The 26,681-nt window shown below is 49.2% G+C and overlaps 1 protein-coding gene and 1 non-coding gene across 2 annotated transcripts in view; both read right to left on the bottom strand.

Moving 5' to 3' along the window:
* Positions 1-26,681, bottom strand: part of EFCAB11 (EF-hand calcium binding domain 11) — a 169,365-nt gene that overhangs the window by 121,312 nt on the left and 21,372 nt on the right. The window contains exons 4-5 of the mRNA XM_068965986.1: positions 24,888-24,989; positions 23,846-23,936 (exon numbers count right to left, since the gene is read on the bottom strand). Of these exons, the coding sequence (XP_068822087.1) occupies positions 23,846-23,936; positions 24,888-24,989 (193 nt within the window). The remainder of the gene's footprint in view (positions 1-23,845; positions 23,937-24,887; positions 24,990-26,681) is intronic.
* Positions 9,526-9,597, bottom strand: TRNAS-GGA (transfer RNA serine (anticodon GGA)). The gene has a single exon. It is a non-coding gene; the product is annotated as a tRNA-Ser (tRNA).

Below are 26,681 nucleotides of genomic sequence, written 5' to 3'. Positions count from 1 at the left end.
CAGGATGAACCATCTTGGATTCTAATCACCCACCTTCCCAACTAGACGCTAAGCTCCTAGAAGGCAGGGCGGTGTCAGTCTTCTCTGCTTTTATACATCCCCAGCGTCTGCAAGGCAGACGAACATTTGTTTCCAAGTCAAAGAAAGGTAGAATCCTGAGGACAGAGGAGGGCCACCCACGCTAGTGATCAGGGTGCGAAGAGAAGACAAGAGTGCACAGCGCTCAGTAAGCACGAGGGGAGGACCGTGTGGCCAAGAAGGGGCCTCAGGAGGACTCGGAAACGTTACTGAGACTCTAGAGAGGGTCTCCGTGTCAGGCACTGCCTGGAAAGCTGTGCACGGCGTGCCCAGCGCAGTCGCAGGGCACAGGGGTCTCCTGAGTGCCCTCATCACTTCGGGTTTTGAGAGCTTCTCGTGGAAGACATGAGAGCCCGCCTCTAGAGTTTTTATCACAGGAGGAAAAGAAGGAAAAAGGACAGCGAGGGGAGAAAAACACAGGATTCCGAGGAGTCAAACTGCTGGCTCCCTGGAACTGACGTGAGCCTACCGATCAACATCCAGGGGAAAGCCAAGAGGCAAATGGAGAGAAGTGGGGACTCCGGGCTGTGACGTTTGCCCGTGACAAAGGGGAGACCACAAAGGCCACTGTGTTTCAATCATTAACAGAAGTGCGCCTCGTTCACACGCGTGGATCAGGCTCGGCGGGGAAAGAGACAAATTAATCTAAGGCTGTTCATTTTCTGATAGCTTAAAGCAAACAACTTGGAGCAATACTATGAAGCCAGCTAGTAAAATAAATAGAAATGAAGTCCAAAGAATTTAAACATGAAAATTTGGGGAGGGGAGAAAGAACCGCACAAAGCAAAACAGACGAAATACAAGGCTAACCAAACAAAAGCTAAACCAAATAAACAGGCATTGCCGTGTGCCCTGGAGGACTGCCAAGGGGAGTGAACTTCAACAAAGAATGCTTCTGCTACCAGCTCCAAAAACTTCAATTCCAGAAAGACAGGAGAAGGCGGAGCCACATCTGAGTGACACCGGGGGTGAGGGGTGGACAGGGAGCTGGTCAGTCGTGATTCTGGGCTCTGCGGACAAACATTAGACGCTTCCCCTTGTTGGTTCAGTCGCTAAAGCCGTATCCAGCTCTTTGCGACTCCGTGGACGGCAGCATGCTAGGCTCCCCTGTCCTCCACTATCTCCCGGAGCTTGCTCAAATTCATGTCCATTGAGTTGGTGATGCCATCCAACCATCTCATCCTTTGTTGCCCTCTTCTCCTCCTGCCTTCAATCTTTCCCAGCATCAGAATCTTTTCCAATGAGTCAGCTCTTCACATCAGGAGGCCACAGTATTGGAGCTTCAGCTTCAGCATCAGTCCTTCCGAGGGATATTCACGGTTGATTTCCATGAGGATTGACTGGTTTGATCCCCTTGCAGAACCCTCCCCTAGCAAGATGCAAAAAGGCAGCCCACTCCCTCCCCACGCCTCCCGTGGACACTATGTTCAGCCAGGTATGAGAAACAAGACCTCGTCATAGACGAGAAGCTGGCGACTCCGGCGTCAGCCTTCTCTTCTCCACTTGCAGATAAAAAGGCCATCGTAAATACCTCTAGGCGGCCGTGCTAGGATCCAAAGTGTGAAGAGGGATCCAGCCCCTGGAGCCCAAGTCAAGCAAAGCACTGGCAACTGCTTGTGGACGTGGATGCTGGGGACAGCCCTAGGCTTGGTGCTGGCACGGCTCCCTGCAGACCTCTCAGTGATAACCATCGCCACCGCTGCAGTCACCCCGCCTGAGTGTTTATCCCCTGGCAGGCACGGAACTAGGTCCTTTGCATGAATCATCCCCTTTAAGCCCCCAGCAAGTCATTATTATCTTAATTTTATAGCCGCTCAGTCTACAGATAAGAGAGCCAAGGCAAGTTAAGATACTTTTCAGAGACCTCACAGCCAACCAGGAATGGAGCAGGGTTTTAGATCCAGACAGTTATTTCAGGACAAGCTCTTCTAACCAACAGACTTGTTAGAAACCCAATGAAAGGAGGTGGATAATCAGCAAACACTTATTAACAGTGGGGAGATGTGTACTTTGCACTCTGCTATGTTAAACTGGGGTGAAATAGTTTTTTTAAAAATACAACAATAAAAACAAAGTAAGGGGGCTTTCCTGGTGGTCCGGTAGCTAAGAACTTGCCTGCCAATGCAGGGGACGGAGACGATCCCTGGTCCAGGAGGATTCCACGCGCCACGGAGCAACGAAGCCCGTGTACCACAGCCGCTGAAGTCGGCACACTCTCGAGTCTGTGTTCCACAAGAGAAGCCACCACAAGAAGGAGTCCTCGACCACAGCTAGAGAGCAGCCCCCTGCTCACCACGACTGGAGAAAGCCCGCGTGCAGCAAGGGAGACCCAGCACAGCCAAAAATAAATGGCAAATAAATACCTGTTTAAAGTGAGGAAGACTAAGGCCGAAGCTGAAGCTCCAGTAGTTTGGCCACCTGATGCAAAGAGTACACTCGCGGGAAAAGACCCTGATCCCTGGAAAGAAAGAAGGCAGGAGGAGAAGGGGCAACGGAGGACGTGACGGCTGGATGGCATCACCCACTGGATGGACGTGAATTTGAGCAAACTTAGGGAGAGAGTGGAGGCGAGAGGAACCTAGTGTGCTGCAGCCTACGGGGTCGCAGAGTCGGACACGACTGAGTGAGCAAGCGTGCACTCTCTAATGTCCACTGTGTCCCTCCAGCAAACACGCAGGCTGCTCGAACCCCTGAGGAAACTAACAGAACAAACCAGTAGGGGAGCTGATAACGTGCAACTCAGAGGTTTTGGAGGGTCAGCATTACCCAGATGCAGACTTCGCTCCAAACACCGGGAGACCTGGGAATCTGAAGTTCCTTAAGATTTCCTTAGCATGGCAATGCCTTCTCCTTAAATGTCTGTACTGCTGTCTTTATTGAGATTTCTGTACATTAATATGTGCCTTTTTTTTTCCAATATGACCTATTTTTCCAATGGGACTGAAGAGGGAAAAAATCACAAATGCATGTTTAAAGAAGCAAGAATATTTAAATTCTCCCAAATTTTGTCATACATTTTCTGTGCTTTCTATTTGAGATGAAAGATAAAACACCTGCGTGCATGACTAATTGTCATGATGGAAGAGCACCAGGCAGTTGCTTAAGAGACGCCAACAACAAAGGAAGGAACCACCGCAGGCGCCCCCAGGGCTGGAGCGGCACCGCTCTGTGTACTCGGCTTCCATGGCAACCAGCGATGGGAAGACGGACCTCTCCTAGTCACTCCGCTCCGCGGTACACGTCTATAAATCAAACTTACATAAAGAGCACAAGATTTCTGCTGTGGGCTGGACACAGAGCCGGTTTATTTTCCTGTTCCTGTATAATCATGGAAAAGAAGCACGAAGCAATGAGGTCATTCTGAGCGGGGAACAAACTCAGAAATTACTGATACACCTGCAGAAGGCCGCTCATCTCGCGGGAAGCAAGAGGCGGGCAAGGCGGGCGGTGGACGGAAACCCTGCCCGGCTCAGTCATAGGCTTCCAGGCACCGACCTGCTCCGGCTAGGGGCTGCGAGTGCCGTGCCTGGGCTGGGCTCCCAACCCCTGCTCGGCTCGAAAACGGACACAGGGGCAACTTCATCAACTGGCTGCCGTGCCCTACAGGTTTTCATCCTGATAGACCAGGCAGAAACGGCACTCCATGCTTAGTATGGAAGTTCACTGAGGCCGAACAAGCGCACACTTGCTTTTATTTACACCCAAAATGGCTCGTCTTGTAGACGTGAGGATAGAAAAATGATGCTTTGGCGTTGAACTGGGAGCCAGGAGACCCGAATCTTGACCCAGGTCTATGTAACCTTGGGGAGGCCACGACGCTCGTGCAGCCTCCATTTTCTTAGTGATGGTGTCAATGATTTTTAAAGTCTCTGCCAACATCTGCTTCCACGATTCTGTGTCTCAAAAATCAGATCTAACCAGAGTCATTAGCTGTGCTGTTCCTAAATATACACACACACAGGTTACACCAGCAGACCCCAACCTTTCTGGCACCAGCGGCCGGATTCACGGAAGACAGCTCTTCTTCCAAGGACCAGGGCAGGTGGGGGGATGCTCGCGGGATGATTCAAGCATACTACACTTACTGTGCACCTTTATTTCTATAACACATCAGCTCCACCTCAAACCATCAGGCATTAGATTCTGGAGACTGGAGACCCCTGCTTTACACAGCTACACTTCAAATTCCATGCTGGCTAAAACGCCTAAGTGACAGCATTTTCGGATTAGCATTGCACTGAAGCTCTCTTCTGACTTCTATCAATCATTCAAACACAGAATATGCTCCGGAAAACTGAATGATATCATCAGAGTTCTAAATGCATAAGAAAATGGTTACAGATGATCCTCGAACTGATTTTCTTAATATTATAAACAACATTTAAGTTATAATAATCTTCCTGTCACCTAGAGAAGGGCTGTCTATCAATCCCTGCCCCTTGGAATCTGCAGCTCTCAGGGATGGGGTGAGGCTTTCCTGGACTTCATCTCTGAAGAGTCATGCTCAACACAATCTGTGGAACAAATGAATGGATGGATGAGCAGACTCTTAGCAACACCGCTGCTGCACCTTTCAGAAGTCTTTCCCCAGCCTTACATGTTTAGGCAGATTCAGACCAACACATAAATATTCCCGGGACAGACAGGCACATGTCTGAAAACCGGATATAACTATATGCATCTCTCCTTTGTGGGTCTGTGAGCCTACAAAATCCTTGTGACGCTTTATAACCAGGAAATAGTTTTGCTTTAGAGGAGCACGAGGCAGTACCAGCCTCAGAGAAGAGACCTCGTGTCCTGAGGCTCTGGCTAAAATGCAGGGGTTTTGTGGGGGCTCAGAAGCAACTGACTCAAGGCTCTGCCTCAAGGGAGGAAGTGTAGGGAAAACAACACCCCACAAGCACTCGCTGCCTCCTCTAGAGCTCACACCAGCGTGGAGGAAAAGCCTTGGTCACCCCATTTTACAGGTCGAGAAAACTGAGCTATTAAGGATTGATACAGGGCTTCCCTGGTGGGTTTAGTCGTAAAGAACGCACCCGCCAATGCAGGAGACACAGGTTCGCTCCCTGGTCCAGGAAGATCCCACAGGCCTTGGAACAAACACCGAGCCTGCGCTCTGGCGGCGGGGACACGCACTTCTGGAGCCTGCGCGCCCTGGAGCCTGAGCTCCGAAATGAGAAGCCCCCGCAGGGAGCAGCCTGAGCCCCGAGACTGGGGAGCAGCTCCCGCTCACAGTGACCACAGAGGAGCCTGCACAGCGGCTGGCACGCAGCGCAGCCAGAACAACTCCCGTGGAAACAGAGAGCTGATGAGCTGGAAACGTAGGGCTCTCGATTTCAACCCTGCCAGAGGGTTCTGGATTTCCTGAACTGACAGGCAGCCCTCATTAAGGTGACACAGAACGGTGAATTTAAATTTTAATATTCTTTACATTATAACAATGAGTTCTAACAGGTATTTTTGATGTTTTCGTTAATGTTTCCAAACAATGTACCTTGAAATCAGAATCACCTCTTATTTGTTTCCATATAATTCTCCTGATGCTCTTCATCACACATTAGTGGTCAGAAATGAGATGTAATTCCCCAATCCCTGCCCACAAGACCTGAGTAGGATCCTACTGTAAGTTCAAGGGAGTTTTGCCCTAACTCATGGGTTGTGCAGGATTGAACTGCTGTTGGGCTTGACTGAGGATGGGTTGTGGTGTGGGGTATCTGCAGGCTACTGAATGCAACTTACAATGCTTAATAAAAATCTTTATTCTTTTAGTATTTAAAAAAATGAGTTCTAGGATTATCTGTTTCAAATGTGGGTTTGTTTGCTTGCTTTTGTTTCTTTTTTTACTTTTTAAAACTCTGATGGTCTCATTAAGTTTTCTGCCACATATTCAATGTTTGGAAGATAGAAACAAGTCAGAAGAAAGCTTCCATGTGAGGATAAGATCCTAACACACTATTAATTACTGCTTTAGCCAGGACAGTAAAGAATCTGCCTGCAATGCACGAGGCCCAGGTTCAATCCCTGGGTCGGGAAGATCCCTTCGAGGAGGAATCCCCTGGAGGAGGAAATGGCAACCCAGTCCAGCATCCTTGCCTGGAGAATCCCTTGGACAGAGGAGCCTGTGGGCTACAGTCCATGGGCCGCAAAGAGTTGGACACGACTGAGCGACTGACACTGGGCCAGGACAGAGGTGAAAGGGTACCTGTGTGAGGTGCGTGTTTAGGAGAGCACACGTGGGGGAACTCCCGGGGGTCCAGGGTCAGGACGCGGCGCGTCCACTGCTGTGACCCAGGTTCAATCCCCGGTCGGGAAGAAAGGCCCAGGAACACCCTTGGTTAGGGCTGACCGACAGAGCCGCACCCCTGAGCTCTGACTCCAAGGCCTCCACGCTCCACCGAGGGCACCTCAGGACACATTCAAGCAGCAGACTGTCACTCTACTGAATTCTCGGGTCGGTAAATCAGAGCTAAAAACAAACGCAGACCCTAAAAAACGCATTAATAGCATTGTTTTTGTTAAGTCGTAATAATACAAAGCAATGTTTCTTACATCTCCCGGGCGAGCACATACTGTCGTCTCCCCTTCCCGTCCCAGCCAGCAGGCTAAGGGTCACTCCCAGGCTCAAGGTGTCACTCCTGGGCGTCACACAGCCACGCAGCTTCCAGCAGGCGGATCCCGCGGAGCCAGTGACGTCTTTACGGAAGTTCACTACAAATGGGTTCTGCTGCCCATCAAAGTCACTCGGTTTGGTGTGTAAGCTTAGGAGATCCAGCAATTTGGGCACACATTTTTGGCACGAATTTTTCAAAAACTAACAGAATAATGTTTATTAAGAAAGCGTCCAGGTTAACCTCGCCTCCCAGTTAGTTTCTTACCAGAGTTTTCAGCACCACCAACTGGTTAAAGAGATCAACTACAATGCGCTTGGTTCTCAAGCTGCTCTGTTCATGAAAAGAGGGATCATATATACATAGTTCACATTTAATTTGTGGTAAAGTAATTTATTTCAGTCACTAAATAAAATCAAAAATGCCTTTCCTTGTCAGTCAAATAAAAATCCACTTTGGCTTTTCACTTAAGAAGAAGGCATATTTTATTTAGTAAGTCATCAGGGAAACTAAATCTACCCACTAAGGCTAATTTGATTTATTCTACCGTAAGCTCACACTCAAAAAGCAATGACTAAAACTACGGTGAAAATCAGAAACTAAGATAGCAAACCAAATGGTGTTGAAGAGTACGTGAGCCTGCAGTGTCTGCCCAGGACATTAATTTAATTTGAAATAAAAACGATTGAGGAGGTAATGTAGGTAGTCTCACATTTTAAAAACTTGGGGCTTTTTCTACCAAGATTCCTGACTCAGAGACGAAGGCTGCCATGTGACATGTGAATATCCACTGCCATTTATCTTTGCCTCCTTTGAACCACATCTAGCGACAGATGGTGAACAGAAAGCGCCACTGAAACCTAGGCTTCAAATCTGAGTGCTGCACAACGAATCAGTGTGTGAAAATAAGCATTGCTGAAGAACTAAGTCCAGTTATTTTTTTACCGCAGAACAACCAATTTGTGGAGACAAGTTGTCTATGAAAAGTACATCCAGCCACTTGGCATGACAGGTCTGTAACCAGCAGAGTGAATGGCCCCACACCTCAACAAATCTGGTCACTAAAAGTAGCTTATCTATTGGACAATGTATGAGAGAGAAAGTTCCATCCAATTTATTACATTCGACTCTGACAGCAGAGTTCTGTCAAACGCCTTCTGAGAGTTTAAAACTAGTGCAGTAACTTTATGATGATAGCAGTTTCAATCTTCCCACGAACGTGTAGTTGGGTCGGTAGTTTTTAAAGCCTCCGACTCTCCGTCTGCAGTGGAAGGCCAGTGGAGAAGACGGCACGGGCACTGCCCCACGCGGCCGGCGCGCGCTCAGCAGGCCGCCTTTGGTCTCATCCTACTCCTCTGCTCATCTGCTCGCTCATTCACTCGCTCATGGGGCCCCTGAAAAGTCTCTCTGCAGCAAACACGGCGAAGTCCCTGTAAGCCCGGCAACAAGAACAGGCCTCTGCCTCGGCACCCCCTGCTCCCTGGATGACAGCCTGCGTGTGCTGTCCCCGAGGCAGAGAGCATTCCCATTTGAAACCGTGAACGGGGTACCAGAAATCTTAACAAGACCACGACTTAGGTTAAGAAAAGCATTTTGAAACTTTGTTATTGGTGCTTCTAAATGCGTTCTTTGGCAGATGCAGAGAATGGACACGGTGGGGTGAGAGGAGGGTGGGACGAACAGGGAGGTTAGGGCTGACGTGTGTGCACACTGCCACGTGTAAAACAGGTGTGCACAGGGTCGGGAGCTCAACTCCGTGCCCCGCGGCGATCGAGGGGGTGGGGCGGGGGCGGGCGTGCGTGCACCCACAGCTTCTGCACGTTTCGGCACAGGAGACGCTAACACGGCACCGTAAAGCCGAAGCACTCTGATAGAGTGTTTTTAAAAGGGACAAGAAGTGAGGAGTGAAACAGCATCTGAATAAGCTATAATAACCACTCATATAAAAAATAACCGTGTTCTTTAACGTGATCCTTAAATGATAAATGCAAGCATATTTAGACATTTTAACTGTAAATTCTTTCTACTATTATTGGACAGCAGTATTCTGAAAAAAAAAAAAAACCACCACAATTTTGAGGTGTAACAAAAACATTAACAAGTACCAGCAACACAACTGCCCTCAATTAAAAAAAAAAAAATTGATTACATGTCAATGTCCTATAACTGTTCTTCTTTAAGCAAAAGACAAAATAATTGAGAAGTCAGTCCAGTTTGGCTTGAGATTAGCAATAAAGGAGCTCAGCTTTATCTGTGGAATGGATAGGCATAAAGCTGATTCGAGGGATCACTGCAGCGATTCAGTAAGGGAACACTGGCAGGTGTTTAACGAACGGGAATCACCGTCAGGGGCACAAAAGAGGGGTCGGGGGAGCGGGCATCGAGGGGAGAGTCCTCAGGAGGAGTGCTGGATGCCCTGGGAGGCTGACAAGAACCACAACCCGGAAGGGGGGCAGAAGGGCGGCCTGGAGGGACTGTGGTTGGGGGAGTGGATTTCTAGGCGATTCTAATCTAGTAGGTTCAGGAAGACGGAAGATATCTGCAGTCAGGGATGGAAGTTATAAGCTGGACAGGGGGTGATTGACGGAGAAAGGTCTTAGAAGGAGGGGAGAGGAAGATACGGGAATAAAGGAGAGGAACTAGAAAAAAGAGGGGAAAAAAAGAATAATTAGAAATAAGAGTTGAAGGAAGATAGAAAACTCTGGAGGTGAAGTGAAGTCACTCAGTCGTGTCCAACTCTTTGCAACCCCATGGACTGTAGCCTACCAGGCTCCTCCCTCCATGGGATTCTCCAGGCAAGAGTGCAGGAGTGGGGTGCCATTGCCTTCTCCAGGGGATCTTCCCAACCCAGGGATCGAACCTGGGTCTCCAGCATTCCAGGCGGATGCTTTAACCTCTAAGCCACCAGGGAAGCCCTGGAGGTGAACAGGGAGGCAGAAAGGAAACCCAGAGGCCGTGACCCTGCCCATGAAGCCAGAGGCAAGGTCACCTGCTGCGCGCGGCGGCGGGACAGGTTTAGCAGACACGGCAGCAAGCAGGTCGCTCTCATGGTGTGTGACGTGCTAACAGACAGGCTTGGATGTCCCACCGAGAACTCGGCATCCCACCCGAAGAGTGACAACGGGCACAGAGAGGGGTGGCGGGGGCACACGTGCCAGCTCTCTGCCACCCCTGAACAGGGAGCTGAAGCCAGACGAACTCAGGCTCTCCCGGGCAGCAACAGGGCACGACGCGCTTGAGTGACAGGCGCCCCCGATTTCAGCACCAAGAGGAAACGCTTCTGGAATCGCTCAGGAGCTGGGCAGGAGAGCTGGGCATAGATGGGTCTGGATGGGCAAGCAGGCACAGCAGCCTCTGCCCGGCCAGAGAGCACCGCTCCATGCTGGGCAGGCCGTCGGAGGGACCATGGCGGGCAGCTGGGGGTCACAGCGTGTTCGGGGAGCTGGACACGAGGTTCTGAGGTCACTCGGACACGACGCTTGCTGGGAGAAGGGGAAGGAGGCTACTGAGTGCGGTGTGCGTGTCTGGCGGAGGAGGCCGGTGCAGCGCAGAGGCCGGGGGTTGGCGGGGGAGGCCGGGGCAGCGCAGAGAAGACAGCCTGGACTCGCTCCAGCTCTCAGATTGGCCAGGAGCAACTGCAGGGACCACCGCGCACTCAAGAGCTTGCAGCACAGGACCAGGCCGGGCCAGAACCAGGGGGTGGGGGAGCTCCACCCAGAGCCTGGGTGCTAAGTGAACACAGCGAGGGGAAGGGGTGCCGGCACCCGTGGGGCTTCGGTGCAGCTAAAGCGCACAGAGGTGGGGGCGTGGCAGACACAGCGGGTGGGGGGGGAGTGGTGGCGGGAGGGGCGGGGTGGGGAAGGGGTCAGCAGCCACGGTCACCACCAGGAGCCAGTCAGGGAGGCTGACGCGCCTCCTGACGGAGGCCAAAGAGGAGAGCGAAGACCCCGCTTCAAGTTCAACACTCAGAAAATGAAGATCAGGGAGTCCAGTCCAGTCACTTCATGGCAAACAGTGGAAACGGTGGCAGACTTTAATTACTTGGGCTCCAAAATCACTGCAGACAGTGACTGTCGCCATGAAGGACGTTAAAAGACGTTTGCTCCTTGGATGAAAAACTATGCCAAACCTAGACAGTGTATTAAAAAGCAGAGACATCACTGCGCCAAAGTCACATAGTCAAAGCTATGGTTTTTCCAGGAGTCATGCATGGATGTGAGAGTTGAACTATAAAGAAGGCTGGGTGCCAAAGAATTGATGCTTCTCCAACTGTGGTATTGGAGAAGACTCTTGAGAGTCTCTTGGACTGCAAGGAGATCCAACCAGTCCAACCTAAAGGAAATCAGTCCTGAATATTCATTGGAAGGACTGATGCTGAAGCTCCAATACTCTGGCCACCTGATGTGAAGAGATGGCTCATTTGAAAAGACGCTGATGCTGGGAAAGATAGAAGGCGGGAGGAGAAGAGGGCAGCAGAGGATGAGATGGTTGGATGGCATCACCGACTCAATGGACATGAGTTTGACCAACTCCAAGAGACAGTGCAGGACACGGAAGCCTGGTGTGCTGCAGTCCACAGGGTCGCAAAGAGTCTGACATGACTGAGCGTCTGAGCAGCAACAAAGCTGGTCCTGGGACTGAACCGTCCTTCGTCCTGTGGGGAGGAGGGGAAGGTGAGGGACGGGGAGGAAGCGCGGCCAGGAATGGCTAACGGTATCAGCACCTCGCTGCCTCTCCGGGGGTCAGCTCAGGAACACGCAGGGTAAGGAAACGCGCCCTGGGAAGCCTGCAGTGCCCTGAACTCCTGGCTGACCCAGACCTTCTCCAGCAGCAGTGTGCCACCAGGCAGGGAAGATGAGCAGCAATATGGACAAGTTGGAGATGGGAAGAGATGACGCTGAACGCACAGCAATTGCTCAAAAGTGTCTTGCAAGTGAATCAGTGTGTAATCCTGTCTTATAAAGAGACAATCAGGAATTCAGTTTAGCACTCCCACCCCAGCTAAGATGATAAAGATTCTATCATCGGCTTTAAATATTTTTAGCTTTTCCATCTGATTTGGCAAGCTCTTTTGCTATTGTGGTGTAATTCCCAAGGCAACACGCGGAACACACGGGCTGCCATCGAAGCAGCCTGGTCTGGAACGCCGGCCACCACTGCACACGACAAAATGCCGCGCCCGCCCCCCTTCACACTTTTGTCAACAGTTGTTTTCATTTACGTGCAGATGGGGGCTTTCCTGGTGGCTCAGTCCGCAAAGAATCTGCCTGCAATGCAGGAGACCAGCTTCAATGCAGGAGACCACCTGCAACGCAGAAGACCAGCTTCAATGCAGGAGACCACCTTCAACGCAGGAGACCAGCTTCAATGCAGACCACCTTCAACGCAGGAGACCAGCTTCAATGCAGGAGACCAGCTTCAATGCAGGAGACCTGGGTTTGATCCTGGATCAGGAAGATGCCTTGGAGAAGGAAATGGCACCCCACTCCAGTATTCTTGCCTGGAGAATCCCATGGACGGAGGAGCCTGGCGGGCTACAGTCCATATGGTTGCAAAAGAGTCAGACATGACCTAGCGACTAAACCAGCACCACCAGTCAAATGAACTCTCAGACGCTCCAGGCCCAACCAGACCAGTTCATGTGCACAGGGGAGAAGCTATGCAGCTGCTCAGCTGGTTTATCAAGGACGCTTCAGGGCAGAGCGAACATGCCTCGCTTTCTCCAGTCCTGGGCAGGCATCACGGGTTGCAAAGGCAGCCCTGGTCCCTGCTCTCAGGAGGTTTATGCTGTTAGAGGTGAGAAGGGAATATAGCAGTGACTCAGAGCGCAAGCAAACCTTGGCTCCCTTACGCACCAGACGCCAGCATCAGGCTCTCCAAGTGGTATTTTCCTGATACAGTTTACTTGTTTGGCTCTGCTGGGTCCTGGGTGTAGCATGGGAACTCTCGGTTGTGGCACGTGGGACCCAGCGCCCTGACCAGGGATTGAACCAGGGCTCACAGCACTGGGAGGGCAGAGTCATAGCCTCGGGACCACCAGCAAAGTCTCGTCTCCAAGCTTTCAAATGCGGATGGCCAGAGCCTAACCCAGGACGTGCCTCAGAGGATTCCCCCAGTACAGGGTCTGGTACACAGAAAATACTCAACAAACGGCAGCTGCCAGTGTGACCTGGTTACTATCACCAGATGCATTACTGGGCAAGTGTGACAGGAGCTCTGAGGACGAAAACAGAAACCTTGTGGGCTGGGGTGATCGCGGCAGGCTCCACAGAAGGGAGCTCAGCTAAGTCTGTAGGAACGGATGCTGTTCAGACACGCGGAGGGGAGGGGAAGACGGAGAGGGAGGAGAGGAGAGCAGCGGACGAGACGGGCCTGGACTGGGGCACCATCACAGCCGCGGGACGGAGCCTCTGATTTGGTCACGCCAGGTCTGGGAGCGGGAGGACCCGCATGTCAGGCTGAGGGGTCGGGGGTCACCTGGCAGGTCTGGGAGTGGGAGGGGGACCCACATGTCAGGCTGAGGGGTCGGGGTGTTACCTGGCAGAGAGTGCAAAGTTACTGAAGTCAGGAGGTAACATTCAACAGTAATGCTAATTTACTCTCATTTCAAAGTGGAATGAGGCGGGTGGACCCGGGATTTTCCAGCGTTAACGTGCATATGGATCCCCCCAGAGATCATAGTAACATAAACAGATCTGACTCAGTGCACTTGGAGGGAGACCTGAGATAGGGCCCTGCAGCAAGCTGCCTCGTCCTGATGCGGCTGGTCTCTGCAGCTCTGAGTGACAAGCATGTGTCTCCTCAGGGTGGCCTGATGGGAGAGGAGGCCTGGGTAGGGTGCGGGTGGACAAGATGGCTAGGCGTCCTCTGTGAGGTCACACGACACAGGTCATGCTTACAGTGGTTGAAAACATAGTATTGGAAACCTTTGGTCTTGATTTTTAAGGCTATCTCTAAGGGGGACACGGAGAAGGCAATGGCACCCCACTCCAGCACTCTTGCCTGGAAAATCCCATGGATGGAGGAGCCTGGTGGGCTGTAGCCCATGGGGTCGCTAAGAGTTGGACATGACTGAGCAACTTCACTTTCACTTTTCACTTTCATGCATTGGAGAAGGGAATGGCAACCCACTCCAGTGTTCTTGCCTGGAGAATCCCAGGGACGGGGGAGCCTGGTGGACTGCTGTCTCTGGGGTCGCACAGAGTCGGACGCAACTGAAGCAACTCAGCAGCAGCAGTTAAAGGGGACAGCTGAAACTCTGACGTGAGACTCTTAATTCTGAGCCTTTTCAGTGGCTGCCATCTTTTTTCACTTGCTCACTGGGCTGGGCCGGGTCTCAGCTGCAGCACACGAGATCTCTGAGCATCACTGTGGCGCGTCTGTCTTATTCTTCTCTTTTTAGGGGAGGCATGTGGGGCCTAGTTCCCCAAGCAGGGACTGAGCCCGGCCCCTGCACTGGGAGCAGGGGGTGCTAGTCACTGGACCGCCAGGGAAGGCCCTCTCCCATCTTAAACACGCTAATTTAGGTATTCCCCGTAAAATGTGGACTTATTAAATACAAGTTTTTCTTACCTTATAAAGGCAACACACGGAACTGTCAAAATTCTCACCCAGAAGGTAGCTGTCTATTACAAAAGGAAATGTAAGAGAGGGATTCTTCTTGCTGTGGAGGAGACTAGCGGGAAGACATTCACGAGACGCGCCTGTCACTAACTTCGAGGATGACCGAGAGGGTCAGCAGCGTTCAGTCGTAAGAAAGAAACCGCGGCAGCGGTTTTGCATGTGACAGGTGGATTAAAAGAAAAATAGCCCTCATGCCATTACAGCGAGAACGGTGTATCCACCACACATGCGGACGAGCGATTGGAAACGTTGACCGTAACACTCATCACACCGACATCTCCAAAGCCAAACCCAGGCTTGGCGAGCTGTCAAGCCCAGGAATTTTCTCTCGAGAGCAGTCTTTGTCACACTGACAGACCACATCTGTATTCACGCAGTGGAGGACTCTGAACGCTGTCTGGGATATGCAGGGAAAATCAAGGAGATGGCATGCCACCCTCCGTGATGGATAACCCCGCTGGCAGGTTCTGGAATGAGAAGAAGAGCTGCCAGGACATCAGCACAGCCCCCTCCGGGTGGAGACGCAGAGGGAACAGGCCAGAGAGCTCCGGAGACTTGTGGAAGGAGGGGCAAGAGGCGGAGCGGGACGAGACTCGAGTCACCTGCTGCCCTGGCCCGGCGCTGACCGCACTTTGCGGTCCGTCCAGGGTCCTGACCCCAGCCCTGGCGCTTTCTACAACACGCGGGCTTGATGCAGCACTGGGGAGGCATTCAGTGCGGAAAACAAAACAGGCAGAATAGAAAGTGCATCCGCTACATAAGCCACTCATTTACATCAAGTCTAGTCACCTGCTTGACGTGCAGGAGACGTGCTCTGCGAGTGCAAGGCTGTACACCCCACCTGTGCCTGTTCGTATCCAGCTCGTTTTCTAAAACTGCGTATAATTGATGCACGCAAACACCTATGTGTAAGCATAAAGAAGACATTTACGGCAGATCCGGAGTTTCAAGGAGACACACACGTGCTGGTGTATTTGTTCTGGTCTACCTTGCTCTGCATGACAGGCTCTAGGCCCACCCACATCTCTACAAAGGACTCGGGCGCACTCCTTTCTATGGCTGAGCAACACTCCCTTGTGTATCTGTCCCACGCCCTCCTTACGCATCAGCTGTTGATGGACACGTAGGCTGTTTATGCACATTAGCGCCTGCGTGTGGAGTCGAGAAAGATGGGACAGCGGCACCCAGTTCCCGGGAAGGAACAGAGGCAGACGTAGAGACACAGGGGTAAGAGGAGGGTGGGATGAACTGGGAGATTAGGTTTGACAGCGGTACACTGTGTGTGTGTCAGCCGCTCGGTCGCGTCCGACTCTCTGTGACCCCATGAACTGCAGCAGCCCTCCAGGCCCCTCTGTCCACGGGGCTCTTCAGGCAGGAACACTGGACTGCGTTGCCAGTTTCTTCTCCAGGGGATCTTTCCAACCCAGGGATCGCACCCGGGTTTCCTGTGCTGCAGGCAGATCCTTCACCGTCTGAGCCACCAGGGAAGCAGACGCCTGACCACGTGTGAATCGGTGGCCAAGCAGAACCTCCCGTTTAGCACAGCGAGCTCAGCTTCGTGCTCTGTGAGGACCCAGAGGTACCGGCAGGGTGGGAGGTGCGCTGATGGGGGCAGGCCCGAGCGGGAAGGGATACACGTACACATACGACTGAGCTACTTCCCTGTACAGCAGGAAGTGACTCAGTGTTACAGAGCTATTACACTCCAATGGAAAAAAGGGGACAATTTCCTTCCTGGGTTAAGAGGTGATGGGTAGGCCACTGGTGGGGTCAGGCTTCGAGGTAAGAAACACCTTAACATCTGGGCCTTGAAGGAAGAACAAGACTTGCATCTGGATGGGTCTAACATGAGAGAGGGCTACAAAGTCTGGACACCCAGAATGTGAAAGAGGTTGCATGCTTCTTCCAATGAAACAGTACATCCTTGTAACATGAACCAATTAGCTTAACTGAAGAAACCAACACCTTCTGCTTGAAAATCTGTGTGATGAAGTCATAGCTGTTCTCTGCTGGTTTCCTGGTCCTGTTTCTGGGCGTCAATTCCTGCATCACCAGCATCACCAGTTCTCAAGTTACTGCTAAAAAGAGAGCATCTTCAAATGCAAGGGTATAATTTTTGTTCGTGAAGCAAAACCAGCCAAGAATCCCCTGGGAAAAGTGACATTTTTCTTGAAACAATCAGCACGTAAACACGTCTCCAGCTGGACTTTGCACCCACTTTAAATTTTATATATTTATTCAGCACACAGGCTCTCACCGGCTCCCAACTGCACGAGCTCTGTAGCTTGCGGTTTGCAGACTGAGCTGTCCCTACAGCACGTGGGGTTCTAGCCCCCTGACCAGGGATGGAACCCAAAGCCCCAGCATTAGAAGGAGGATTCTTCCCCACCAGGGAAGCCCCCTGGATTTTTAAAGTGCAGTTGTATTTACCATATTACATGTGAAAGTCCCCAGGGAGAAGAAACTCAGGTCAGTTTGAAAAATTATACGTACTCATTTCCCCATTCAGTGATCACGTGCAACAAAATCATCAGAAAACCGAATCTCTGACAGTAAAATTCTGAAACCGAAAAAACTGAAAGAAAACCCAAGGCATTATCATCACAGAGAAGATGCAAAAACTCATGAAATAAAGCCTGGAAATTCAGAAGCCTAGTTATTTGGTCATCACACTCACACACTAGGGATGGCTGGTGACGGCTGTCTATGTGTAGTTAACGAAGAATGAGATGTGATTTCTAGCATTGTTTACCTTTTCTATACACAGAAGTACGTGGATACTTCAGATGGACAATCACATTCATCGAGGCAGGGGATAACTACTAATACCTGTGATCTTGGGGAAGCCGCCTGACCACATTTATAAGTCATTCTGATGCACGGAATAATGGCAGGGGAACTCTAGAGAGACTGTCGGAGAAAACGATACCAACAAGTCAGCTGCCGACAAAAAGGAAGTCTAGGAGACGAAAGATCACGGTGAGGAATGCTACTTTAGAAGAGGTGCAATGAGTTGAGAAAACATAGGCAATCTTTTTTCTCAACTACACGCTGCCCTACGTCACTCCCCTCTGAGCTCCTCGGCTCTCTAAGGCGCTCCCGTTTGGCCCGCTAGCTCACTTCACCCGGCTCAGGAGGCCCCTTTCCCCTCGCGTGGCTGTGACCTAAGGCGTACACGAGAAGGTTCATATCACTCCCTTCAGAAACTGCCTTCTTGGGACTGCCTGGCACCCAGGGGTTACGACTTCGCCTTCCAGGGCAGGAGGTGTGGGTTCGACCCCTGGTTGGGGAGTTAAGATCCCACGTGCCTTGTGGCCAATAAGCTAAAATATAACAGAGAGGCATCATTGTAACACAGGCAATAAAGACTTTAAAAACAGCCCACATTAAAAAAAAATCTTTAAAAAATAAATACAAATGAGATGGCATTCTTAAGCCCATACCCCACTGACACACTGCCACTGGAAATACATCACCCAACAGGTCATGATGCTCTTATTATCTGACCCATTTTTAATGCTCTGAAAAGGAGAGCTGGACAACCTATGGTTTTGACCTTCCCCACATAGCATGGAGGACGAATCTCAGACCCAAACTAGCAGATGCCGCTCGAAGGGCCTCCAGCTGTGACTGCAGAGCACGCTGATGCCTCGGCATCCCCGCCTGACACCGCTACCCGGCGCTCCACCTGCACTCCGAATCGTGGACATCGGCGGGCCTTCTGACCAACCACACTTCACTTCATGGCTGGAAAACAGAAGAAGCTCCCCAGAGCTTTTTGCCAAACGACAGGTGGTGAGAAAGTGCAAATCTCGATGCTTACAATGAGATGGAGAAGGCTGCTGGGCATGGAGAGGCAGAGATACCCACAGAGAAACACACCAGCCGGAAACACCACAGGCATCGGTGGGGGGTAACGTCAAGAGAGAGCATTAAGCCAGCTCCCTGTTAACAGCTGGGGCTAAATCGGGAACTGAAAATGCCTCTCAAAAAACAGCAGAGAGAGGCCATCCGAGGTTAATTCATAAAAGTCACATGTAGAATGAGAAAAATGGAAGGCAAAGCCATATGTGGTTATAAAGCTCCTGACTGCACTTGAAAGGACTCTTTGCTAGATTATAAGAAATAAATCAAACCATAAAGAAAATGGCAAGTGAGGATTTTCCTGTTAGTGGATATTTGGAGTCAGTGGCAACGAACCAACAAGTATTAAGTAGCTAGGACGCACAGGGCTGGCAACCTGCTGAGAACAGTGGAAGCTATAGATGGATTTGCAAACCCAAAGAGCTTCACGGAGATCGTTGTAGACACTGTATTTTTATCAGGTGATTAAAAAGTCACACAACTGTCTATCACAATTCAGAGAAAGGAGAGAAGACTATCCAATGTAAACAAAAAAAAGGCTTCTTCTGGGTGTGAGTATTTACCGAGCAGGACCTTGAAAGACAGCTCTAATTGGGACAGGTGAGAAGTAGAGAAAGGCATTGCCAGCAAGGGCCACAGGACGAAGTATGAACACACATCACACATTGAAAGGAACAAGTGTTATGCCGAGAGAAACAGAGGGATTTGGGATGATGAATGAAAGGTGAGTTTGGAAAGGGGACCAGATGTTGGAGAGCCAGGTTAGACAGTTTTAACTTTACCCTTTAGAGTCACTAAAGGGCTTTGAATGTGCTTTTATTTTTTTAGAAAAAAGCACTACAAAGTTTTCATTAAGGTCTATTAGTATTAAGGAAGAAAGATTTTTTTTTTTTCTTGTTTTAAACATGCAGTGCTAGAAACAGCCTATTATCTCGGATTTATTTCACTGGACAAATAGTACTACTCAGTTCACGGCAAACAGATGGGGGAGAAGAGGCAAGAGTGGCAGATCTTATTTGGGGGCTGCGAACAGTGACTGCAGCCATGGAATACAGAGACACTTGCTCCTTGGAAGAAAAGCTATGACAAACCTCAGCAAAGGTCTGTCTAGTCAAAGCTATGGTTTTTTCAGTAATCATGTACGAATGTGAGAGTTGGACCATAAAGGCTGAGAGCTGAAAAATTGATGCTTTGGAACTGCGGTGTTGGAAAAGACTCTTGAGGGTTCCTTGGACAGCAAGGAGATCAAACCAGTTAATCTTAAGGAAACCAACCCTGAATCTTCATTGGAAGGACTGATGCTGAAGCTGAAACTTCAATACTTTGGCCACCTGATGCAAAGAACTGACTCCTTAGAAAAGACCCTGATGCTGGGAAAGATTGAAGGTGAGAGGAGAAGGGGATGACAGAGGACGAGATGGTTGGATGGCACCACTGACTCAATGGACATGAGTTTGAGTTGGCCCCCGGAGATGGTGAAGGACAGGGAGGCCTGGCGTGCTGCAGCCCATGGGTTGCAAAGAGTCAGACACAACTTACCAACTGAACAACAAGAGGTCTCATGCCCCTTAAACTTGTGCCATTAGTAGTGGGCATGGGGAAAAAAGAGTTCTTCAAGGATAGAGTTTCCTAAGAATTTCTTAATAATAATAATAATGAAACATCATCTATGATATAGCCTTAGCTATTTTAGCACACAGGTATACAAGTCATGATTATCAGCTCTGAGTGAACAGCAAAGTTGTAAGACTCAAACACTGGAAGGAACCTCAAGCTTTTTTTTTTCTTCTTTTCTGCACTAGGTCTTAGCTGTGGCCGGTGGGATCTTTAGCTACAGCATGCAAACTCCTAGTTGCAGCGTGTGGGATCTAGTTCCCTGACCAGGGATCAAACCCAGGTCCCCTGCACTGGGAGGGTGGAGTCTCAGCCACTGCACCACCAGGCAAGTCCCCTTAAAATTTGAAATCCAAATAGTAAGCATTTTATGATACCTTTAGAGGTAATGTAAAGAAGCACCTTTTGTGTGTGTGTATTTTTACACAAGATATCACCTCTTGGTTTAAGACAGAAATACAACTCAAAATCTTTCCCTTGGTAGAAAACTTCCCTTCTTAATTCATAAGAAAAAAGCTATAATTAGCAGCCCCCAAGCAATCAACCATTAAAAGTAAAACCTCAAAACTGCTTCCCTCAATAAAAGCCAACAATTCCATAAAACAAGAGAGGAAAGCAGATACAGAAAAGCTTAGGGGAGACACTACAGAATAACTAGAGACAGCAAAATAACAAAGTGAGGCGGAGCTTCAGCAGGTGTGTGCAGGTGTGTGGCCCAAGAAAGAAGCGTGACGGGAAAATAAAACCCTAACGGAAAAAAAAAAAAAAAGACCACAATGGACACAGGACAAAGGAGAAGAGACACTTGAAAATATGCTGAGATGGGGTAAACCACGCAAGCCAAGGAAAACAGATACTGGCTTCTCTCATGAAGCCAGTGCCACGGGGCAAGCACTTCTGAGAGAGGCTCCTCCTGGGGAAGTCTCCTGGGAAAGAATTCGGCAACCTAAGAGCTGAAGGTTGTGGAATCTTCTTTCGTCCTTCAAACCACAGGGGGCTGGTCTAACCGGAAGCCTCCTCTCGGGCTGCCTCCCTAGGGTGGTCTTCAGACATCCATCCGCCCTCCCCTGCCTAACTGGGAACCTGGGACTGAACCGCACTCACGCGGGGCACCTAAGTCAGAGCCGTTCAGGCTTCTCACAGTGTCCAGCCCTAGAAATGTGGCGTCTTTCGCACCACGGGCACCCCAGCAGCTGCTCTTCTCTTCCCTTCTCTTGAAAACTATTTGCCTCCCTGAAGCAGAGACGTGTGGAAGTCAGACAGCTCTGCTCCTCCAGCCAACTTCAGCTTACATGCCCAGGAAACGTCTTTCTCTCTTTTGCTGTCACAATTTTATTTAATTCTTATCATGCATCAATTATCCTGCTTCAGGGATGTGGTGCCATAAATAATATCACAAACGTGACTTTAGGCAGGCTGGGTTCGGTTAACTAGAAGGCCTTGATCGGTCGTTAACTGCAGTGGTCTCTAAACTCTGACCATCATCCTAGGAAGTACAGGATTTGTGGGCATGCGAATATATTTATGCATAGATGATGTGGACATGTGCTACAATATTCATACGTTATGTTCATTATAAAATACAGAAATGTGTAAAAAAAAAATCGAAGATAAAAATATTTCACTTATTCATGGCAAATGAGTTTTTGCCATCACTCGAAATTATTAAGAACATTTAACAAGAACAATGTGATTTTCACATAATTTATGATTTCTGAACATCTCGGTTGAATTTTTTGTGACTGAGCGATTCCAATTTTTTAAAATACTTTATTCATTATTTATTTGGCTGTGTTGGGTCTCCGCTGCAGCACGCGGGTCTTTCGAGGCACACACACTGTCTCTAGTTGCGGCTCAGAGACTCAGTGCTTGAGGAGCACAGGCTTAGTTGCTCCACAGCATACGGGACGTCAGCTCCCCGACGAGGGATCAAACCTGTGGCCCCTGCACCACAAGGCCGATTCTTAACTACGGAACCACCAGGGAAATCCCAAGTTCATCTTGTTTTAATTCTAGGTCTTACGTAGACAGATCTAAACAGGAAATGGGCGTTGTGACACTGACTCTCTCAGTTTTTAATTCTATCCTCTGATTATAAAAAAGTTTAAGGGGTTTGTCTTCTTTTGTTAACCACTTTGTTGGTATTTGAGCTAATTGAGATTCAGCTAATAAATATTCCTCTCTCCTGATATCAATTAGTTAGTTGCTCCTAACTTATCAACGCTATTAAATTTTTACATTGATACTTTAAAAAAATTGTGCTGTCCAATCACAACGCTTCTTTTTTTCTGCAGATTAGAACACTCTGTTCCTGACTTATTGAGCATGCAAATATAAAGGTTTTAGAGGGCGACACATATTTCTAAAGACAGAATCACACTTCCAAACACCTATTCTCAAAAATGCTCTCCCTATAGCACAGGTTTCTTTAGAGAAGCAGTTACTTTCCTACTCACTGTTAAAACACGGCTTCTACCTTGAAAGGCTGTACTTAAGTGGATTTTTCAAAATTACATTTGTGACACGAGGGGACAGCTCCTAAAACCGTTTAACACCCAAATGTGGACACCTGTCTTTTTGTAAAAGTAAAATGAAGTAATTCTTCATTCTTTTTGTGAAAATCCACCACCGTGTGGCAGAAATACACTGACTCACCTCTCATCCCAGAACGCACACAGAGATACCACGGCATCAGAAAGGCCGGGATATTCTGGAGTAAACTGCGTCACACTGTCTTGGGGCACCTTGGCTGCACCTGGCTTGAACTCCTTTGCTCTTCCATACCTTTGCTCAATAATCTGCTTGCAAATGACACAGCAAAGGAATTTCATATATGTCACTATTGATGACAGTGAGTGCAGATTCTTATTACAAATAACCTGCTTGATAATTACTACTGAGGACTGGCTTCTGGTCAGATTTCATGAAATCACTTTAATCCAAATGGTAACACCTGCCAGATGGCCACGAATGTCTCTTCTCTCCTTCCTCATGGCAGAAATTCCATTTGAGCACACATGACTGCCCAAAGCAGAGACTACATTTTCCAGACCCACCTCTGCCTTATAGCTACTCATGGCCTTGGAACTAAGCTTCGGTCACAGGGATGTGTGAAGAAACAATGGATAGCCTTAAAAAGAGGGGCCTATCTTTCCGCCTACCTATTTGGAACTCAGGTGTGATGTCTGGAACCTTGGCAGCCATCTGGAAGCAGGAGGGAGAGGCCAGGTGCTGAGGCAGCCAGCATAAAAGGGCAGGAGTCTGGGTTCTTCACAACTGCGCCGCCCTCAGATCAGCCCCGGACGCCCGTGTTTGTGGCTCTTTTGCGAGCGTTGTTACTTTGGGTTTTCTCGCTTTCAGCGCTGGACTGAACCCTCCCTAACACCCTTGGCGACAGGGTTGACGAGGAGCTCGTGTTAGCAGGCAGAGCAGAGGCGGCGCTGTCATCTCTCACGGCAGCGTGTGCCGGCACGGCTTACACTGCTTTCCGTCTGCAGCCTCCTGACAGAAACTGCTTTTAGCCACCTCCCCATCCTGTCAGGATTAGTTCACAGAGACTGCGGAGGCGGGCTTCACGTCTCCTTCCTCAGGGGCGCGTGAACTGCAGCCTGGGTCTCCCGCTTTGAAAACAAACGAAGGCGGGGCCGCCACCGATTAACCCGGCTCGACTCTCCACACGACGCACACAACCTGTGTCACGACGCACACAACCTGCGGCACGCCAGCATCCACGTTAACAGTAACAGCGGGCGGGTTTGGCCAACACGTCACCTCACAAAGAAGCTCTACTTTCTCTCTGCTTCTCTCCACCCCTACGAACAAATGATCTTTGCACCTTCCTGGTATGTAAGCCTCCACCCACTTCAGCCCACTGTCAAGGCTGTGGATGGACTAACAGCTAACTATAAAATTCTCCCCTGGACCAAGACAATATCCTGCGAGATGAAAACATCCACTAGTGAAAAATAAGCATAAATGAGTATTCTCTGTAAAACCGAAAACTTGCACAAGCGATGGTAAAACAAGGGCGTGTATGCATAAAGACTCTGAGGCCTTACCTGAATACTTCGAGGATAATCCTTTCTGATAACTTGGGAGCCACCTGCTTAAATGCCTTCTTGAAATCTTCCAGAGTTAAATATCCACGATCTATTTGAAAGCAGAACACGTCACATTCATGTCCTACTAAAAGCCCTGTGAACTGCTACTTCAGCCATAATATTTGCATGAGACTTTAATATATACCCAGGAGAAAAGCAGCAATCTACAGCTGATTTTACATGTAAGGCAATCTGAGACTGTCTCACTGGATTACTGGATCACCCTAGTATTACTCCAGGGATACAGAGCAGCCCCAGATGCTCCCGAAGCTTTCTCCCAGCCCCGTCCCTTGCCGACCCCCTGAGTCCCAGGGAGAGCACCAAGAGGCAACGCCGCAAAAGCGGCAGCGGGCTCCGCTCGCTGTGAATTGCCAAAATAACTCATTCTTCAAAACGCACATTTTTTTTTCTTGCTTGGTCTTAGGACTGCATTCTTATTTAGAGGAAAACCATTTCAGAAGCCAAAATACTGAACCTGGACCCCACAAGTCTTTCGACCCTGCGTTCCGTGAGGAGTGGGTCCAAAGCCACTCTTCTTGGCCACCCCAGCGTGGGAAAACAATTCCTCCATCACGTGTGGCTCAAAGGAGGAGTCAGAAAAAGGCCCCGTGGTCTCCCAAGCTTCCGTAAGTCGCTCTGCACCTATATTCCCACGGGGCCAGCCCTTCTGATGTCCCCATTAAAATGTAAGCAAATCTTAAGTGCAAGCAGATTACTGCTGATGCTATCTCACCCATTGTAAAGGTCAAGAGTTAAGGCTGTGACGGAGGGAAAACAATGAACACCAACATCTACCATAACAGCTAATGAATATGGGAAAGTAGTCTTCCAAGTATATCATTTTATTGGGTTGGCCAAAAAGTTAGTTTGGGTTCTGTAAGATGTTATGGAAAAACTCGAACGAACTTCTTGACCAGCCCAATACTTACTGAGTATTATGTTCCCATCCACCGTTCCTTAATAACAATTTTTTATATCAAAACACTTTAAAGATACTTACAGTGCCTGTCAAAAGCTGTGAAGATGTGTCTTACTTCATTGCGATACAGTTGAGCTTTCTTCTTTTTCCTTACGATGTCTAAAAACTCCTTAAGTCGTATCCCTAAAATTGGAAAAAAACAAGTTTACCAGAAATGACTGTCTTCCTCTTTAAGAAAAAAGTGAAAGTGAAAGCAGCTCAGCCGTGTCCGACTCTTTGTGACCCCACGGACTGTAGTCCCTGGAATTCTCCAGGCGAGAATACTGCAGTGCGTGGCCTTTCCCTTCTCCAGGGGGTCTTCTCAACCCAGGGATCGAGCCAGGTCTCCCACATTGCAGGTGGACTCTTGACCAGCTAAGTCACCAGGGAAGCCCAAGAATCCTGGAGTGGGTAGCCTATCCCTTCTCCAGGGGAATCTTCCTGACCCAGGAGTCGAACCTGGGTCTTCCTGCATTGCAGGCAGATTCTTTACCAGCTGAGCTGTCAACTTCAATGGAAAGTGATACTATCGCCCACAGATGTTATCTTGATTTTGGTAAGCAGTACTCATTCGTACAGATCTCTAAAGCTGAAAAGGCACTTTGTTAAAAGCCAAGTCGGCTCCACATTTTCAACTGGCTGCAGACACGGTGGACACTTCAGGAGCTCCCTGAGCTGCTTCTGGGAGCAGAGATGATGGCCGTGAAAAGGCGCGACAGTCTTCCCCTCTGATAGATCTGATGGACAGGGCTAAAACTACTTATTACACAAGGTCTCCTAACTTTTCTTTCCACGGGTGTCTGTGATCCCATTTTTCCTAGCCAGATGTCATTACGACAGGTTTTTCTCCAGCTGGGATAGCGGAGCCAAGAAGTAGCTTCTCAAAAGTCCACACCAATCGCACACCGCAAGTAGAGGTGGAGCGAACATTCCATAAACAATAGAGCTGGCAGTGTCCCCAGCCTGAGGGACACCCCATGACTATTCTGCAGCCTCGGGCTCTGCTTCCTGCGATTCTCCGAATAAAAGAGCCCAGCGTGATCACAGGAGATTGGATACTGCGCTCATGATGTCTATTAAAATGAATTCTAATGTGATCTTTGTAGTAGGCTTAAAGAGTGAAGCCAAGAACTTAAACGTTTCAGTGAGCTGAGCCCTAGCCATATAAAAACAGCAGCTTGTTTTCGTAAGTCAGGACTTCCATTTCAAAATGTGTTGCTCTTTTAAAAATAGCCCCAAATCACACAGTAGCCGCATGCTAATTTTCAAGGACTTGCACCCTTTTCCTTTCGGTGAGGGATACTGAGCTACATACCGTTCCCAAAATAGTTTCAATTTTTTTTTTAAGTAGAAAATAGTTTTCTAAATTTTCCATAGTTTTCTTATTTGCAGTTGAAGATGCAGGAATTTGAAGAGGTCTGTCTTGGGGGTTTCCCTGGTGATCCGATGGTCAGGACCTCACCTTCCAGTGTAAGGGGGGCAGGTTTGATCCCTGGTCATGAGCCAAGACCCCACGTCCCTCGAGGCCAAAAAACCAACACGTAAAACAGAAGCAAAACTGGAGCAAATTCAACAAAGACTTAAAACATGGTCCACATCAAACTTAAAAAAAAAAGCCAATCCATGTGTTTAAATGGTCCTTTCATAGGGCTGACAGTACTAGGACTGACTGTCTGCCGGGCACTGTGTTAAGCTCTGGAAATAGAAGGGGAAAGAGAAAATACAGATTTCCTGGGCCAAGGGAGTCCCTGGTCTACAGGGGGAGACAGAGACGATGCAGGTTCAATTACAAATGTATAAATCACTGCAAACCATGACTTGTGCAATGAGGGGCAT

Source organism: Capricornis sumatraensis, chromosome 2 (genome assembly GCF_032405125.1).
Source record: "Capricornis sumatraensis isolate serow.1 chromosome 2, serow.2, whole genome shotgun sequence".
NCBI lineage: Eukaryota > Metazoa > Chordata > Mammalia > Artiodactyla > Bovidae > Capricornis > Capricornis sumatraensis.
This window is presented reverse-complemented; position numbering and strand designations above follow the sequence as displayed.